Below are 15802 nucleotides of genomic sequence, written 5' to 3'. Positions count from 1 at the left end.
GTTAACTCGTAATTAAAAAGACTCCTTGCTTTTGCATCAGATGTGGTCTCTTGGTGGTTTTGGGGGTTCAGAGTCTGGGCACAACAGTTTCTACAGAAAAACCCCAGAGTCCCATGAACAGCAGGGAGTCCTAGAAGACCAAAGCAGGCATCCCAAACATTGGAGCAAGGATGGTGACCTCAACCAAAAGGAAATGCTGCTTGGAGAAAAGACACAGAACCAAATTCACCCCCAGGAAAAGAATCAAAAGTTGAATTCTGACATTGTATTACTAAGACCAACTAATGACTGGCCTAGCCGAAGCCGCATACCCGGAGAGGGAGCTCACTGCTGAAGCCCAGGACCCAGAAACAGGATATGCTAGAGACATGGATAGAACCAAACATGAGTGGCAAAAAAAAAAAAAGTCAAAGAAATGATTCCTAATGATGCTGTGCTGTGCTCATAGACTGGTCCCTTGCCCACAGAGATGCTTCACCCAGCAATGGATGGAAATGGAAGCAGACACCCACACACAAACATTAGGCAGAACAAGGAACTCTGTGAAGGGGAGAAGGGTTGGAGCCAGGGGAGTCAAGGGCACCACAGGAAAACCCACAGAGTCAACTCACCTCAGTTCACAGGGGCTCACAAAGAGACCGAACCAGACAACCATGGAGCCACCACGAGACTGACCTAGGCCATCTGCACAGATGTGACAGCTGTGTGGCTTGGTCTCGTGGGGCTCCTAACAGTGGGAGCGGGGCTGTCTCTGACTCCGTTGCCTGCTTTTGACCCTTTCCTCCCCACTGCATTGCTTCATCCAGCTGTAATGGAGGAGGAGGAGCTGAGTCTCACGGCAACTTGAGGTACAGAGCCTGGCTGATATCCATGGGAGCCTGCTGTATCTACAGATAAGCGAGGAGGATGAGGGGCTATGAGGAGAGGGGGAGGGAAAATTTTACCTGGGCCATGAATAAATAAATAAGTGAATGAATGAATGAATACATGAATAACTAACCAAACAAAGAGTAAAAGGCTAGGAAATTCTACTCGTTTCTTCTCACCCCAATTCACTTGGTTTGCTTAAGAGATAATGAGAGATATCATATTTTAAGAGATTCAGGTAGCAGCTTGTAGGAAGGTTTCCTCTGGACGAGAATACATGAGCTCTTCCGACGAGGTCCCCAAAGGTTGTGTCACACAATTCAGTGAGTGGACAGAATGACAACGAAAGACAAACTGGGCGGACAGGCCCCTGCCTCGGGGATCTGAAGGAAAAGAAACTCGCCAGGCAAGAAGCGGGAAAGGGAATGTACTGAGAAGCTGAAACCAGAGGACTTGATTGTGACCCCAGCAGGTGCAGCCAGTGAGGAAGCTGAGGGAAGGCCACTCCAGGGGGTGACACATGGCCAGACCTCCAGGCAAATGCAAGGACCAGGACAAAGGCTCCAGAGAAGGGAGGACAGGCTGCTGGAGAAACATGGGGTGGAAAGGGCAGGGTGGGTTGTAAGGGAAGTACACAGGACCTGAAATGGAGGCTGAGGGGAAATGACCAGGAGAAGAGAAGGAGCCGGGCATTGGTGGCGCACGCCTTTAATCCCAGCACTCAGGCAGGCGGATCTCTGTGAGTTCGAAGCCAGCCTGGTCTATAGAATGAGTTCTAGCATAGCCAGGGTTACACAAGAAACCCTTTATCGAAAAATGAGAGAGAGAGAGAGAGGGAGGGAGGGAGGGAGGGAGGGAGGGAGGGAGGGAGAGCCAGAGAGAGAGAGAGAAACAGAGGGAGAGAGAGAGAGAGTGAGAGGGAGGGAGGGAGGGAGGGTGGGAGGAAGACAGAGAGAGACAGAGAGGGAGAGAGAGAGAGAGACAGAGAGGGAGAGACAGAGCCAGAGAGAGAGAGAGCCAGAGAGAGAGCCAGAGAGAGACAGAGAGACAGAGACAGAGAGGGAGAGAGAGACAGACAGAGAGAGAGAGAGACAGAGACAGAGAGAGAGAGAGAGAGACAGAGCCAGAGAGAAGAAACCTTACATGGGCTAGGATTGTGTAGAAGTTTCATCTGACGTTCTGAATTTAAAGACGATGGAACTATGTGCCTGCTGCACTGGGCTGCACAGGGCTGAGCTGGAAGGTGTAGATGCAGCAGGACTGAGGGGAGAATGTGGAGCTCTGCCAGGGAATGAAGACAGTGATGGGTCCTGGGATCTGAGCAGCCAGATGCTCACACAGACTAGGAGGTCAGGCACAAACAGGGACTGGGCTTTTGTGGAAACACAGTGCAGAGGGAGAGGAGAGCGGAGGAACTGAGGCAGTGAAGGAGTGTCTTCAGGGCTAGACCACGCTCTAAGCTGGGTCAGAGGGAGAGTGAGGCAGGACAGCGGTGCTGGCAAGGCCCCGGATGGGCTCTCGGGCTGAAGAGTTACTGGATGAGCACGGATGAGCCTGAGCAGTGAGCTGCCCTGGACAGACCCTCAGTCACACAGGCCTGCTGCTGGTTTAGAAGCTCTTTCCTGCTCATTAGGGAAGGAAGCCCTTCCTTAAAACACCGCATTTCTGTCTGTCTCAACACTGTGGTGGCCAGCGCGCAGCCGTGCCTCTGACGCTCTAAGATGAGCACTGTTGGAGGTGTGGCATCCTCATCCATGATGCAGCCTGCATGACAGGGCTGATTGTGAAAGGTGTGCTCACGGGAGCGAGGTGGCCAAGGCTATGAGCCTGTCCCAGACACCTGGCTCTCTGTAGCTCTCAGGGCTCTGAGGCTCACTCTCCCAGGGACAGTGCTCGACTAATGCAATGCACTGCTGGAGTCACCCCTCTCTTTCGTTTGGCCCTAGACCTGGCCCTCTGTGCCTGTGGGTTCGTAAACTAAAAGGATCTGCAAAAAATTGCTTCCAGAATGAACCTGTGCAGGCTTGTTCTCCTTATTATTCTTTAAATAGCCACACCTCATCTGAATTGTATTGATTAGGTAGTATTATAAATAATCTGTAGAGGATGTATATGCGCCATGCACAAAGACTTGAACACCCCTAGATTTTGTCTGTAGGGACGCTGGAACCAATCCTCTTAGATCCTGAGGGACAACCGTACCTCGCTTTGTTTTCAGGACATGTTTGGCAGGCGACTTCTGAGAAAGAAGCAGTCATTGTTATCTTGTAGCTACTACATACAGACCTAAAAACATAACGCTGAACACATGGCAGTCTTGGAAAGTGAGTGCTGGGCCCACTGTGGGTGAGTCTGAAGTTTCTCTGTCCACCTTCTTGTATAGGTTAAATCCCACTACTGAACATGCGACTCAGTACACCTGGGAGCAGTTGCCTGTGGAGCTCACCGCTCAGGCTGACTGACACACTCAGCAAACAAAGATGGACGGCAGGAGACAGAAAACCTTAAGAGGGACTAGTCTCTGCTTCAGGTTTAAACACACGACCATCTCTCGGTAAGTGCATGCTGAGCCAGCCCGCCATGGGTGAACTGGAGGCCAGGGGAGTGGGGGCAGGCCCCTGCCCGGGGGGTGGGGGACTGCACTGGGGCTGCAGGAGTGCAGCACACACAGGAGAAGAGCCTGTGAGAGGGGGTGTTGCAGAACAGAACATGCAGGGGCAGGGGGAGCCGAACTGTGAAGTTATGAACCGTGCGGGGAAGGAGATGACATGGGAGCCCCGTGAGGAGCCCCGTGAGCAGAGGGACCTGGGTGGGAACTGGAGGACACCTGGGACAGAGATCAGGTTGGGGGGTTGATGACTTAGACAAGAGATAACCAGGGATGCTGCTCTCTCACACGGGATGGTGTTGCAGACACCGAGCTGGGAAAGACCTGGAGAGAGAAAGGGTGGCATTTGGTGACTTCCTGGATTGCGGGGGCAGGACGTGAGGAGCAGGAGGTGCTGGTGAATGCCCACTACTAAGATTAGCATTCAAGAGAGGGGCGGGAAGATGCGAGTGTGCAGGGTCCCTGGTCACGTGAGGCCACCAAAGGAAGGCTGGTTAACAAGAGGTGTAATAAAGAGCCAGCCATACTGTACGCGTCACAGCCCGATGGGGCCCAGCTCTGAGAAGAGAAATGGATACCAGCTCTCACCCTTAACCCAGAGTCATTTCCAACGGAGAACCTCACAAGGGAAAAATTAGTTTTCCCCAGCTGAGTGTCAATTTACAAGGCCCCATGCCCAGCAGTAGTTGGACGACCCAACAGTACTTTTGGAGATGCTCTGTCTCATAATGCTTTGTTTAGGCTTTTTTTAACCTCACTTGTCTTTTGCTTATCTACTGTGGTTGCTTATTTTGTGTCTTTATGGGTGTGTGTGTGTGTGTATACGGGTGTGTGTGTGTGTGTGCGCGCGCGCGCATACTTCTCAGTGATTTTTCCTTCCTGTTCTCTGTTTGCTTTGTTTTATTCTGGTTTGCTGGTTTGACCTGTTTGGGTGTACAGTTGGATGGGTGGGTGGCAGGAAGATCTGGGAGGAGATGCGGGCGGGGAGATGGTGATCAGAATATACTACTTTTTGACCCTGTCTACTGAATGCTTTACTACTGGACACATAGGATGAGCAATCTAACAACCCATGTCCTCTCTGGGTGGAGACCCTTGACATACATGACAGATAGCACGCTATGTTTTAAAACTGTATTATGTGGGCACAAGTGCTTTTGTCCATGTGTTAAGTCAAGTATTTATCGTTAATACAGATATTTCTAAGATCCACTAAGAGAAGTACATGGTTCAAGTTACTAGGGGGACACGAATGCACATTGATGTTACTCACGGTGGAGACATGGGGCAGCAGGTGCGCCTACGCCTCAACCAGACCAAGTGCACACTGCTCGCAAACAGAATCTTGTTTTCATCCATTCATTCATTCATTCATTCAACATATCTTACTGGACCCACAGCTGCAACGGGAAACAAAACAAACATGGCTTCCAGACATCATGGGAGGGGCGAAGACAGGAAGCTAGGGCAGTGCTACAGTGATGAAGCTGAGGGAACTCACAGCGCTCAAGGGAGAGGTGGCTTAAACTGCATCGAGTCTGGGACACCCTGGGGTGGGAGGGTGGCCAAGGACACCCCATCAGAAGGAATAAACAGAAACCGAGAAATGCCCCGGGAGGCGGGGTAAGAAGTGGGGCGAAGGCTACCGAGGCAGCAGGGGGTGCTGTGCATTTAGAACCCTCACTAAGTGATAGGATGGGGTGTATTTAGAACACTCACTATGTGATAGGCATGGGGTGTATTTAGAACCCTCACTATGTGATAGACATGGGGTGTATTTAGAACCCTCACTATGTGATAGGCATGGGGTGTATTTAGAACCCTCACTATGTGATAGGCATGGGGTGTATTTAGAACCCTCACTAACTGATAGGCATGGGGTGTATTTTTCAAATGTTATTGCTTTTGGATCACCCCAATTATGCTAAATTTGGTCTATTTTCTAAGTGCAAACGGAATTTAGAGTGTCCGCGCAGCGGATGCTACGGTGCTCTGCATGGGACTAGCTGTTCTGCTCACAACCCCTAGGAGTGAGTGAGGCTAGCTGGAAAGCCCGGAACGTATGAAGACTACACACTCTTTGCTCTGAGGGGTTGGATCGGCCCCAGAGCTCCGCATGGGAGCTGTGGGAATCTTTGCTGGGAAGACTCTCTTTCTTACCTTGCCGCCGTCACTCTTATACACTTCCTGCAGACCCTGTCTCAGAACCCCGCCCTAGAACTCCACTAAGACAGTACTGAGTGCCAGCTGTATGGATACCATATGTATGGAAGACATTTAAAAGCATGGCTTCCTGTCCAGTACACACAGGCAATCATGATGACGACTGGAGTTGAGTGTGTCAGATGATACTCTAAGAACTTTACACCCATCAACATTTCATTTCACCCTTACAATAATATTTTGAGAGCTACTATAATTATAATATTTAATAAATTGTGACTGGGTGCTAGGAAGATAAAATAACCTGACCAAGGCCATCTAGCAAATGAAGGGGAGAAATAAATTTAGGGTTTAGTTGCTCTTATAGTCTGTGAACGTGTGGCATACCATTTCTCTAAGACATTCTGCATTCATTCCTTTACGAACTCTACTCTCCATGACTGCGGCTTCTCGTGATTTAAACCCCAAATTAACAGCCAGAGAAGACCCTCGTTTTACATACGTACACTCATAAATGGGTTTCTGGCAATGTCTTAGGAAGCACTATAGAGGCGTGCCTGCTGTTTAAGAAGGAAGGCTCTCAGACACAGCTGGAGTCTGTTCACAGGTTCTTATGCAGAAAGCCAACTATGAAGCGGATTAATGCGAACTAAGAACAGAAAGGATGCACTTTTACTCCTCCCTTCTCATAGTCTGCCTTCACCTAAGAATTCCCAGTGCAATCTGCCCGGGAGAGACCGGCTAGGCCCTTACCTGCCCAATGATGAGAGGCACCACGACCGTCACAAACAGCTGGGAGAAAATTGATGTAAAAGGCACAGAGGAGGACGAGCCGAGCTGGAAAACAGGAGGACGCAAGTTAGAGTTCCTTTGGCTCAGTAAGGAAATGTTGCTGTTAAGTCAGTAACACGATAAGTTAATTCATTTCCATAAACTTCTTTCACAAGCACCAAAAATTTGGCAGTAATCACTGAAGAGCAAGTGAAGTTATCTCTGATTTTCTAAATTTAACATAGATTATTAAATATTTTAACACATAATTCTATTGGAAAATCAAGATTAAGGAAAAAAATTAAAGTTCCATAATCACCCTAAGTTACTTTTTATTATACACTCTTGAAGAGTTATTCTACATATACCATGATAGTTCACCTACAGTCATAATGTGATTATTTCATCCATTTGTAGATTCCTAGAATAAGCAAATGCCTCATTCTCTTATCAGGATAATATGTTTATTGATGCAAAATTTTCTAACTTTTCTTAAGTCAAAGACAATGAATCCTAGATCCTTTACAATTCATTATTACACAAATTCTAGCAAATGAGAGAAATCCAAAACATAGCTTCTTTTTCTCTTTTAAAACCTCTGTGTGTGTACAGTACGTGCATGTGAGGGTGGGAAGGCAGATGTATGTGCACCACGATGTGTGTGTGGCGTTCAGAGGACCGCCTCAGACACTGGTCCCTGCTTCTCACTTTGCCTGAGACAGGGTCTCCTGTTCCCTGCTGTGGTGAATATTAGGCTAGCTGGTGGGCAGGCTACTGGGGATTCTCCATTCTCGCCCTCCCAGCCGGGATTATAGACATACACTACTGTGTTCAACCTTATAAGAGTTCGGGGGATTTGAACTCAGGTCCTAACGCTTGCGCGGCAAGCTCTTTACCTACCAGTCATTTCTGCAGTCTTCTACTTTTCAACTTAAAATTTCAATACACCTGTTTTAAAAGTTGCGTGCCCTGCCAAGGCTCGTAAGTCCTAGTTTTCTCCCCCGTTGCCTTTTGAATTCTGTTTCCAACAGTTACCGTCTCAGCTTTATAGATATCTGCCACAGCCTTGATGTCCATCTGTATACATGGTCATGTTGGCCTCAACTTTCAAGAATCAGTTTCCCTGGGAACGTTCTCCTCCCGGCATTCAAACCTCTCGGGATTAGTGACAGCCCAGTTCATACATGCCCACCTTCCTCTTCAGCCCTTTCTGTAACAAAGTCCTTCCAAGCCACACTCTCCTTTGCCCGTGAAACTTGCTTTTCATCCTCCTATAGGCTGGATCTCAAACAGAAATGCCATTTGGGAAATAATTTAGTCAGTCAACAATGAGGCAGCGAGGATGAGGGCAGAGTGTCAGAACAAACCAAGTACTTAGCTGTGTGGCACCACCAGCTCAGAATGAAATGATGTAGACCCGGGGTTTGCCTGATGTCTGCTGGATCTGATGCAGGACTTTCTGAGTAGGTTAGCCTATCCTAGAATTTACTATACCACTAAGCTAAGCCTTGCACTCAAGATTCTCCTGCCTCAGCCTCCCAAGTTCTGGGCACACAGTCATGCCCCACTGAAGGGACTCTAGCTGGCCTGAGTATGGTGAGCTTGGCTCGGGCAGGCCATGCCCTTCTCCCCATTCCTCTGCCTTGCTAAAAGCCGTTAGATCATATCCGTAAAGCCAGCCACCAAGGCCTATTCCCTTATTTGACCTCTTCCTCCTCCTGAGACTGACTACCAAGGTCCAGCTGTCAAAGTATTGAAGTCCAGTGATCAGAAGCCCCCTTTGGCTCACCTAATTAACATGCTCAATTAAAGTGAAATGCCTCATCCTAACACAGGGTTTCCCCCTTAACCTTTATAAACCGCCATTTTCCTATGTGCCACCGCTGTCTCCTCTCTATCCAGAGGCCGTCCTTAGACATTGCTCCTGACTCCCCAGGACACACATTCCTCCCCCATCTCCCTTGTTCCCCCCTCTCCTGTCTTTGTGCCTTATCCCTGCCCTCTGTCCCCCTAGGCAAATGAACCTCTTTTGTGCTGAGAACTTGATCTTGGGGGTCCGGAGCTAGTACTGTTTCCTTTCCCACATCAAAAAGAAAAAAGAAATAAAAAGGAAAGGAAAAGGCATGACTGCTCCTAGGTATGATGGAGGGGAAACTTCAGTATAGATAGTGGGAGAGACAGCAAAGGCAGGGACATCTGGGGGAGTCCAAAGTGAACGCGATCAGACTAAGCCGGACCATGTAGGGAGATGGGGAGGGGAAGAAAAGGGGCAGAGAGGAGAACCAGGTCAGCAGCCAGGAGCCCAATGGTCAAACGGGGTGGGCAACCAAAATGTCCACATTATAGAGGGAAGAGCCGCTGGAGAGTTTAGGGTAGAGGGCTAGGTGTGCCAACTACACTCTGTAACAGTAGGGACCGAGGGACGCTGGGAGGACCTGGCAGCCAGGTCCACTTGGATATGCTAAATAGGTACCTCAGCTGTTGGTTCTGGGTTTGAAGCTTAACAAATGGAAAAAGACATTCAAAGAAAATGGACTAATAAACAAGCTGGTACAGTCATTTTAATATCTGACCAAACAGACTTCAAAACTAATCAGAAGAGATAGGGAGGGGCATTACATACTCAAAAAATTCAACAAGTAGCTATTCCAAACGTCTATGCACCAAACACAAGAGCCCCCAAGTCTGTAAAAGGAACATTACTACAGCTAGTCACATGCTGACCCTCACACACTGATTTCAATATTCGACTCTCACCACTAGACAGGTCACCCAGAAAAAACTAAACAGAGACATGCTGGAGCTGACATCATAAATGCAACGGACCTAACATATTTACAGAACATTGCACTCAAATACGGAAGGATATACCTTCTCAGCTGCTCACGGCACTTTCCAACTCTGGCCACATTCTTGGATACAAGGCAAGTCTCAACAGAGGTAAGAACACTGGGATTACCGCTACATTCTCTCTGACCACCACAGAGTAAATGTGCATATCAGCAACAGAGACAACAGAAAGCTCACAGACTCACGGAAACTGAACAGCACACTAGTGAGTGGAAAATGGGTTGAATGAAAATGAACATACAAAGCACTCAAACTTATGGAACACAATGGAGCGGTGCTCACGGCGCCTGAGTGCCTACGTAAAAGCAACTGGAGAGGCCTATCAGTTAACTGAACAGCACATCTGAAAGCGCTAAAACAAAAGGAAGAAATAACGCCCCAAAAGAGTAGAGGACAAGAGATAATCAAACTGAAATTTAAAAAAAAAACATTCACACCCCCCCCCTTAATCCCAGCACTCAGGAGGCAGAGGCAGTGGATCTCTGTGAGTCCGAGACCAGCCTGGTCTACAGAACTAGTTCCAGGACAGACTCCAAAGCTACACAGAGAAACCCTGTCTCGACCCCCCCCTCAATAAAAACAATCACAACAAACAATACAAAGAACCAATGAAACAAAGAATTGGTTCTTTGCAAAGAATCATTAAGATTGATAAAATCTTAGCCAAATTAACTAAAAGGCTGAGGCAGAATATGCAAATTAACAAATCTAGAGATGAAAAGGGGGATATAACAAGAGATACCAAGGAAATCCAGAGAATCATAAAGACACACTTGTTAAAAACCTGTACTACACCAAGTTGCAAAGCCTAGCAGAAATGGATAATTTTATTAACATATACCACATATCAAAGTTAAATCAAAATCAGATAAGCAATTTAAACAGACCTATAACCCCTAGAGAAACATATGTAACAATTATGCCTCCTAACCAAAAAAAGCCCAGAGCCAGATGGTTTTATCACACAATTCTACCACAACAATTAACAGCAACATTCCTCAAGTTATTTCACAAAACAGAAACACAAGGAACATTGCCAATTCTTTATAATAGACCAGAGTTACCTTGATACCTAAACCACACAAAGACCCAACAAAGAAAAGAAAATTACAGACCAATTTCCCTTATGAACATATATGCAAACATTCTCAGTTAAACACTTGCAAATTGAATACAGGACATAAAAAGACCGTCCGCCATGACAAATAGGCAGGGATAGTGCAAGAGGTAACTGATAAATGTAACCCACCACATAAATAAGTGCAGGAAAGGCCTCTGACAAAATCCTACATCTTTCATGATAAAAGTACTGAAAAACTAGGGATACAAAAGACATACCTTAGCATAATAAAGGCGATTTACAGCAAGCCCACAGCCAACATCAACCTAAATAGACAGAAACTCAAAGCAATCCCACTAAAAATCTGTTTTCAATAATGAAAAAAAAAGTAAGTAAAAAAGTCTTTTCCTCACTCTAGTAAATTTCATAAAGTTGGTTACCACCCTTAGCCACAATCTTTACACATTCAAGATGTCAGGACTGTGTGTCCCACCTATCAGGGACCCATGCTCATTTAACACCAGCTTCTGCACTAACTACTGGCTGTTAATCTAACCTTTCCCCAAACCATGGCTTCTGGTTCCCTTTCCTGCACAACCAACACGGAGTAAAGAATATGCAGAGAGTCTAAGGCTGAGGAAGATGTGTGCACAGCATCTCTGGTCCGTCAACCCTGGACTGGAGGGACTGACGTCTATGTAGGACTAGAATTGTCAGAGTGATGACTACTTCCCATTTTCTGGCAAGCATGTCCTTGAAGCAGAGTGCTCAACAAATAGGCTTGCCTCACAAATACTAACCCCAGATTTCTTCCTGATGCAATGGATGAAACCAAGGGAGAAAAAAAAAACAAACGATTAAGGTACTTGCTAAACTTCAGACCCTGAAGTTTTGAAGTCTGGATGTCTACTCAATGCCGATGCACGAGGGTCAGTGTCTGAAGAAGCAGCAGGATTCTGGCTATGACTGCTGGGTAAAGACAATCCCTGCTGCAATCTTAGGGCTCAGCACACACATTCCTGGTGCCCCTTCTCCCTAACTTTATTCACATTTTAAAACGTTTAAGTGTTAGAGATATGTAAATCAACGGCAGAGTGTTTTCCTGACTAGTTTAGTCGCCACATTCCTTCTGAAGGCTAACAGAAATAAAGGAAACGTTTCACTAATATTTTTTATATACCACGTATTTTAATTGCTCCATTCACCACTTACTATTTAGGAACCGCACAATAAGAGAGGGCAGTAGAACACACTGAGGCTGAGGACACCTGAGTCCCTTGAACCACGTAACAGGAAACACAGGTTAGAAAGCCCCTCCTCGGAGTCCTCAGGTGATCGACGAGACCACTCTATCCCGGGATGTAATGAACTGGGTTTCTAGAGGCAGACGGAGGGAGGCAGAGACACTGGCTGAGAAGGGAAGGGGACCTTGGTGCTGGAGTCTGATGTGACACGAGTCCTTCCTTTAGACTTGGCCACAAGACACTGTGCGATCAGTGTGAAGATTCAAAGGTGTCCCTGGCAGGGTTTCTGCTGCTCCTGGCAGAGGACAGCACACTAGAACATGGTGAAAAAACTAGAAGCTCCAACCATTCTGTGACAGGCCTGATCTCTGCCGTCGGGATATTTGCTTCTTTACATTTTAATGGGGATCCCGATGTGGACAAAAGGGCCCTGGGAATCATGGACAGCTTCCTCCACTGCTAAGCTAGCTAAGCAGTTATTATATTAGCGGTACAAACTAATTCAGGACCAACTTATACAAGCATGCAGCTTGGATCTCAGAGACAACACATGTCACAGTGCCAGATTTGAAGATGCAGCATGCTCAACAAACAGCTCCGTTAGCACTTCACTTCTTGCAAAAATATTGTGCCACAAAGCTTTCGTAGTTTATACTGAGAAGAAATGATACATAAAATAATATACGAGAATTTAAGTCCTTTATGTTCAGTCACTCCTGTAGGGATCAAAGATGAGTGTGTGTGTGTGTGTACGTGTGTGTGTGTGTGATTAAAGAACAGGTCATGAATTTGGGAAGGGGTCAGGGAATCATAGGGACAGTTGGAATGGAGAGCGGAGGAGTGGAAATGACTCTCAAAAGAATAAAAAATTAAATGAAAAAAAGAAAAGAAAGATGGGTTTGTAAGCAGACCTGGCCATCACCCTGTAACGCGAATGTCCCTTCCCACTGACAGCTGGATGCAGTTTAAATCTTACTTTCTTAGGAATTCTTCTCAGCACTCCTTCAAAATGCTGAGTTCCTCTGTCTCCTTTGCGGGCCACAGTTCCACCGTACTGCTCAGAATCCCAAACTGCTCATCTCCGAGTATGTCTTTCCAGGGAAGGCTGCACCGCTGACCTGCTCATGGTTACAACTAGGGAACCGCTCAGAAACAACAGGAGGCTGAGTTCGGCCAGACTGCTTGGTCCAGACATCTGAGTGACAGAGATGGGCCCTGGCAGGACCAGAGTGTCTCCTAAGGTCTCAGCTGCCACAGCCACACGTGCTGCTGGGTTCACACTTAGAGAATCACAAATCCAATGTGCACCAGGTGCTCAAGAGATGTGCCAGTGTTTGAAAGCTTATAATGCACGGGAGAAAGGAGGACTGGTGTGGTCTTTGGATTCCCCTAACATTTCTGAGGCAAGTGACAAAGTCTTATGTAGCTCACAGACCCAAGAGAGGATCAGACTGGCCTCCCTCTGCCCAGTCATCATGAGTACAACAGCAGCATTGACTGTAGACTTCTAGTAGACTTCCATGTGGTTGACAGTGGTCTATATGCTAATATGTGTTAGACAGTTTGGCACTCACAGAAACCCTGTGAAATAGGTCTAACTATTAATCCCACTTCAGTGGCTAACAGTTGAACAAACTGGACATGGTCACTGTAGCTACAAAGTAACAAAAGCAGGATTTGATCCCTTCCACTCTGCTGCACAGTGATTCCACAAGGCTCAGAAGGTAGGCAAGGCAGGAATGGAAGCCAGAGCTGGGTTCTCCTTTCCTTGCGGGTGGGGTGGGCGTAGACAGGGTGGATGATTGAGCCACAGGCCACAGAGAATCATCCAAGTGACTCTTCTCTTCTCAACACTCGCAACAAAGGCACAGAGCAGCTGCCCATTGAAATCCTGGAAATATGTCTATTGTATGGTGTACATATTTTAATTTTCCAAATTCTGCAAAATGAAACACATACATTCGCCAGATTTCATTTCTATGTATACCTTTAGGGTTACTTCCTACTGGTAAATGAGTTTGATTATAGAAGAAACAAGTAGGACTTTTTTTACAATTTCCTTAGCTTGTTGGCAAGTGATGGAAAAATCCTTTTTTAAACCTTTACTATTCACATGGTGTTTTTTTTTTTTTTTTGAAATTCTGTGGCTTCCAGCACACTTCCTATTAATAATCCATCAATCTCATCATTACCTTGTGCTAGAGGGCCTGGCAGACCCGTATGGGATCTGATGTGTGTTATATATATATATATAGGATAATTCCTATTCCTGATTGTTTCCTGTAATTGTATAAATAACAAAGTTAATTCTGTATAATCAGGAATAAATTCAGCAGTTTCAATGTGTAAGACGACCTTCTCTGCATACTGAGAGTTGGTAACTATACTGGGAGGTTCTTTAAAATCCATTCAGTACCATGAGAATGGCATACAATTCTGCCTTTTGCACGGAGTTATAAGGGTTTGAACCACTTTACTTATATTTCCTGATTTATATCCTGCCTCACCTGAATTGTCTGCATCACTGTAGAATGTAGGGACTCCAAAGGTTGGTGTTTTCCTTACAATGGGCAGAAGGATTCAAATGGTTTTCTTTGTGAATTTTACTCTCTCGTTTCAGGGATAATTGTTGCTAATCTTTCCCCTCAAATCACTGCAAGCTCTTTGCCAATACTCATTATCTTTCCATACGGAGGACATTTCCTCATTAGTTAAAGGTACTATGATTTCTGCTGGGTCCATTCCTGTCAGTTGACGAAGTCTTAATTTTCCTTTTAAAATCAAATCAGAAATCTTTTTGATATATGTTTTTGTGTGAGGAGCCGCCCTCGCTATCGCTATTGCCGTTAGAAGATGGCGCTGACATCCACTGTCAGTTGGAGTTAACTGTCGCTGTCAGTTGGAGTTAACTGTCGCTGTCAGTTGGAGTTAACCGTTTAAACTGTGCCTCTCCCGTGACGTCATCTGGGGTGATGTGCAAACCACCAATCCCGGCTCTACACATCTCACTCGGAGCTCCTAGGCTTATATAAGGGGCTGGGTTTCTTAGCTTGGGGTCTCCCTCTAAGAAGCTGATCATCTATCTCTCAAGATGCATTAAAGCTTTACTGCAGAAGGATCCGAGTGTTCTGCGTCGTTCTTGCTGGCGAGACGGTAGCGCGGGACATCTGGTGCCGAAACCCGGGAACTCTTCAACATCGCCGGCGCCGCGGGAGACCCCTCGGAAAACGGGGCGGATTCAGAACTGCAGGGACGTAGGTTCAGAGAGGTATGCTTTATCCTGAACAACCCTTTTCTCGACTTTGGCCTTAGTTTGTCATCACCGTGGGACGGGTCAGTGGAGGCTTTGGTGCTAGTCCTGTTTGTCCTTCTCCTTCATCGTGGCTGGTGCTGACAGAACGGCGCTGTCCGTCTGGCGCTGTCCATCTGGCGCTGTCCATCTGGTGCTGTCAGTCTGGTGCTGTCAGTCTGGTGCTGTCAGTCTGGTGCTGTCAGTCTGGTGCTGTCAGTCTGGTAACGGAGTTGAGCGCGTTTTTTAGATAAGCTGTCAGCGCGATGGGGTCGTCACAGTCAGTGGTTACAGCCTTACAGACTGTGCTAAAACAAAGAGATCTTAAAATTGCACCACGAACACTTCAAAATTTTGTGAAGGAGGTAGATAGAGTGGCACCATGGTATGCTTGTTCCGGGTCCCTCACTGTGGCCTCATGGAACAAGCTAGGTAAAGAACTAGACAGGAAGCATGCAGAAGGAGATCTCTGCTTAGGTACCAAAGCCATTTGGAAGCTAGTTAAAAACTGCTTGGAGGATGAGGCCTGTCACCCTGCTATAATAGAAAGTCAGGGAACCTTAGAGGAAGTTCAGGATAGCATGTCAGAAACTGAACGGAGTGAGAGAATGGGAGCTCGCAAAAGAAAAGACATGTCTAAGAAAAAGGCCCTCCCCAGGAAGTTAAGAAAGGGGGAGAGAAAGAAGGGAGTTATCATTCACCCCTTAACAAATCTAAGAAAAAGAAAAGCCAGAATCTAGTCTATACCCTGCAGTAGAGCTAGAAGCCTTGGAGCTAGATAATTCTGATTCTGACACTCTGGATTCTAGCGAAGAAGGTGGTCTAGAGGAGGAGGTGGCACGGTATGAGGAAAAAGATATCACCCTGATAGACACCGGCCACTGAAAACAAAAATGAATGTGAGGCCACCGCCTATAAATCCGGCGGGCTCACGCCTCTCAGCGCCTCCG

The 15802-nt window shown here is 46.7% G+C and overlaps 1 protein-coding gene across 2 annotated transcripts in view; it reads right to left on the bottom strand.

Annotated features, from left to right (window-relative positions):
- Positions 1-15802, bottom strand: part of Slc10a7 (solute carrier family 10 member 7) — a 224157-nt gene that overhangs the window by 41333 nt on the left and 167022 nt on the right. For both annotated transcript variants that reach the window (XM_013118862.3, XM_005077735.4), the window contains one exon: positions 6392-6475. In XM_013118862.3, coding sequence (XP_012974316.1) covers positions 6392-6475 — 84 coding nt within the window. The remainder of the gene's footprint in view (positions 1-6391; positions 6476-15802) is intronic.

The sequence above is a fragment of the Mesocricetus auratus genome, unplaced genomic scaffold, assembly GCF_017639785.1.
Source record: "Mesocricetus auratus isolate SY011 unplaced genomic scaffold, BCM_Maur_2.0 Super-Scaffold_100041, whole genome shotgun sequence".
Taxonomy (NCBI): domain Eukaryota; kingdom Metazoa; phylum Chordata; class Mammalia; order Rodentia; family Cricetidae; genus Mesocricetus; species Mesocricetus auratus.
This window is presented reverse-complemented; position numbering and strand designations above follow the sequence as displayed.